Source organism: Besnoitia besnoiti, chromosome IX (assembly GCF_002563875.1).
Source record: "Besnoitia besnoiti strain Bb-Ger1 chromosome IX, whole genome shotgun sequence".
Lineage (NCBI taxonomy): Eukaryota > Apicomplexa > Conoidasida > Eucoccidiorida > Sarcocystidae > Besnoitia > Besnoitia besnoiti.
The window spans coordinates 1,101,638-1,105,121 of record NC_042364.1 but is presented as its reverse complement, the minus strand read 5'-3'; the positions used below and the strand labels follow the sequence as shown (position 1 = coordinate 1,105,121).

At 57.4% G+C, this 3,484-nt stretch overlaps 1 protein-coding gene across 1 annotated transcript; it reads left to right on the top strand.

Annotated features, from left to right (window-relative positions):
• Nucleotides 1-368: 368 nt before the first annotated feature.
• Nucleotides 369-3,245, top strand: BESB_013250 (uncharacterized protein; the record flags this gene model as incomplete). The annotated part of the gene is made up of 5 exons (XM_029360055.1): nucleotides 369-650; nucleotides 1,607-1,705; nucleotides 2,097-2,183; nucleotides 2,618-2,694; nucleotides 3,086-3,245. 5 exons carry the CDS (start codon nucleotides 369-371, stop codon nucleotides 3,243-3,245), a joined length of 705 nt encoding a protein of 234 aa, XP_029216722.1.
• Between the last annotated feature and the right edge of the window lie 239 nt (nucleotides 3,246-3,484).

Sequence of the window (3,484 nt, the reverse complement as noted above, 5' to 3'; positions counted from 1 at the left end):
GCCTACTCTCGATTTCGAAATCTTTAATAATATGGTAAACTAATGGTTTTTGATGGAGCGTGTCCGTGCGGTCTGGTGAAATTTTGGCTTCTCTGAAGCATCACCGTCCTTTTTTTCCTCGTCGCACAACTGTTTCCAATGGCAAAAACTGCACATACTCAGCATTTGCTTCACATCCCCATTTAGTCTCTCGTTTGTCCTGCTCTCCATGCTCGGGCAACGCAGGCAAGTGCCACAAGTGTTCTGGACTGGCACGCTATTCGTTTTTCTCACGAACTGTGGAAGTCCTCAGGCTTTCGCAGCCATCTGAAGTTCACTCCCAGCTGTCGTTGGGACTCCACGGCCTTCCTCCTCCTGCCGTCTCCGCAATGTCTTCCGCCAAAGAGGACCTCGGTGGGGAGGGCGCTGCGGCGCACTCCGAAGCCCCTTTCGGCGCAGGTATCCCCGTGTTCTCGAGAGGCGCAGAAAACAGTCCTCTACTCTCCGAAGCTCAGCGACGCAAGTCGAAAATGCTGCTGTCTCTCCAGGCGGATACCGGCAAGGGCTTCGTCTTCGCGATGCGGCTGTCCGTATGGTACATCTTCTACTGTACGGTGATGGCGCTCGCGACCCTCGCTTTGGTCATCTACATGATCGTCGATGTAAATGTGGTAAGTGGCGACGCCCAGGCCCAAGCGGGAAACTGACTGACGCGGGGGTGCCGCGATACTTGCGTGCATGCGAGCTTCTCTGGGGCAGCCGGCTGCGTCCGCGGAGACCTGCGGTGATGCGCAGTCTTCCGCTGCGTAGGTGTTGAATTTCAAGAGAGAGATACTCGAAAGGCTGAGTCAGCGTTTTTCTGGCCTCTGTGACAGTCGCGGCGGTGTGCAGCTTCCTGGCTTTACCGTTGGGTGTGCACCAGCGTCCGTGGTTTCGAGAGTCATGCAGGTTACTCGAGCCCTTTAAATGCAAAAATAGAGGCTGTATAATACGAGTAGCATGGAGCGTACGTATGAAGTGCAACACAAAGAGGACTACTGTCTCGAGTCTTTCGTGCCCTCTGTACGCTGCGCCCCGAGTTCTCATTTAGGGCGCAGTGCCGGAGGGCAAGCAAGAGGCGCGCTCGAGGATGCCACGTGTCGCCAGGCGGGAGAGGATCTCGGGATCGCGTTGGAAGTCAAACGCCATGCGTGTCAGGATGCCTGCCAGTCATAGATAGCTGAAGCATGGTTGAGCACACTTTGAATGCCACGACCATTATACGCCGGCCTCTCTCTTTGTGCGTGTATTTCGATGACGAGGGCGAGGCGGGACGATGAAGCGCCTCATTTGGCAGCTCCTCCCGAGAGCTTTGAAGAGTCCGTTTTTCTCGTCACTGGCAGCGCGGCCTGCGGCGGGCGTAGTGTGCGCCTGTTGCGGCCGCGGAGCTCGGGGCGTAAGTCGCCCTCACGTGACTTGGTGCGTCTCCTGCGGTTCGTATCGAAGAGGCGTCGCTCTGAATGTCGTGTCGAGTCTCGCAACCCGTGGCCTGGATCGCGCCGCAAAGGGCAAAGTTCCTCGTGCGTTTTCTGCAGCATCACAGCGTGCTGTCTGCGTCATTTGTGCTGACTCTCTGGTGCGATTTCAGAAGGGCAACGCGATGCCGATCTGGGCGGTCGTCGCGGACGGGCTGATCACCACGACTCTCTGCATCGAGACTGCTCTCGACATGTACTTCATGGGTCAGGTAGGCGCCCGTGGGGACTGCGGCTGATAATCTGGGGGGCACCTGTTTCTGTCAGGTTCTTCCTGAGTCTCTGCATGCAGACAAGAGCGTGCACGCGCAGCCCTGTGAGAAGTGACGACCCTAGGGAACGAGTGGTGCACGTTGTTGACCGAACAAACCAGAAAGACGTGGGAGCGGAGGGAGGGGGGCAGGGGGGAGCGAGGGCAATTTTCTTGCGCCTCTCTCGTCCGTCGACGCACGTGCCGGAGGCGCCAACGCTTGAGTGCAGAGCTGCACTCGCATGTGCGTGTATTTCACGCACTCCAGACTGTCACGCCACTGCGTTTCGGTTGTAGCAGAGGCGACCTTCGATGGCGCGTGCTGCGCATCCTTTTTCTGTTCCGGTGTTCAGCGGTTCTGGAGCAGCGGCTGGCACGTTTTCGACTTCGCCGTGGCTCTGACGAGTTTCGTGAGCTGGATTCTGCTCCTGCTTGAAGTGGTAAGATGATCGCTTGCATTTCGTTCCTAGGGCGCATTCATACGCATGCGTGGACGTGTGTCAGTAGGCCAGTCCACATAGATCCACGTACCCGTTATGTAGTCGGGCTCGTGCCGTGGGCGGGAGCAGATACGCTTACAAAAAGCCGTTCCGTAATTCTTTTCGGGCTGCGATGTTGTGCAAACAGCTGCATGCGAGAGAGGGTGACGGTTCACATACGAAGGTGAACACTGTCTGCCTCGAGCTGTAGCTGTTTCCAGGCCCGCCCCTCGCGTTCCCTCTGAATCCCACGGCTTTGGGGAGAGGAGGGAGTCTGGGTAGTGAAGATCCGCGTCCTCATTTAAACGACACCACGAAAACTCGGTATCTCCTTTTCCCTTTCTGCCGCTGTGCCATTTTAGTGTCTGATGCTGGTCGAATCTTTGTGTTTCCAGGTTGGAGTGATCAAGAATTTCGACCAGTTCGTCACCATCGCCTTGCTCACCGTTCGTTACACTACGCAGAGTATCAGGTCAGTGCTCGCGGCGGTGCGTGCGCGCTGAAGCGCCAGCGCAAGTGGGACAGCGGAAGAGCTGTCTTCCCGTGCCCGCCACTACCTTCGTAGAATAGAGCTACTGTCAGGGAGCGACGAGGCAAACCAAGAAGAGGATCTTCATTGATTTTCGTTCGGAACGTGACGGCGATTATGCGTCGGCTGCCTGGGAGCCTCGTGTGACAAGACGGTCAGCAGTACTGGAGACGGGAGAGGCGTGAACACGTTTACTCGCACAGCTTGAGCGCGCAGGTGACATGTATCACCGTATAAAGGCATACCCGAGTTGGCGCCTGGAGGGACTTATTTTTGGGGACTTGAACCACATCTAGCTGTGTGACCAATGCGGTGTCTCGCTTTCGTCCTGCAGGATCATCCGCTACGTCCGCACGGGTGCGCAGGCGCAGGACGCGCAGGCGGCGGTGGAAGAGCAGCCTATCATCTTCGACCCGCACGCCGCTGGGACTGTGGGAGGCTTTGGAGACGACCTTGACACCGATTACCACCACGTGCGAGTGGACTCCATGTGAGTCTGAGGATTCGAGTCGACGAGTCCGGCGTCTCCCGGGGAGAAGTTGAGAACTGGTTGTTGCTTCTCTCGAGCGCTTGCAAAGGAAAAGAGCTGTGCTCCAGACGCAAGGAGTGCAGTAGCCGTGGGCACTACCCTTTCGCTTGCGCAGCTGCCCTTCCAGCTACGGGTGCGGCCGCCGACAGCGGGCGCAGGCGTCGTATTTCACAGTGCGCCCGACATCACGTTTCGCTTTTCAGT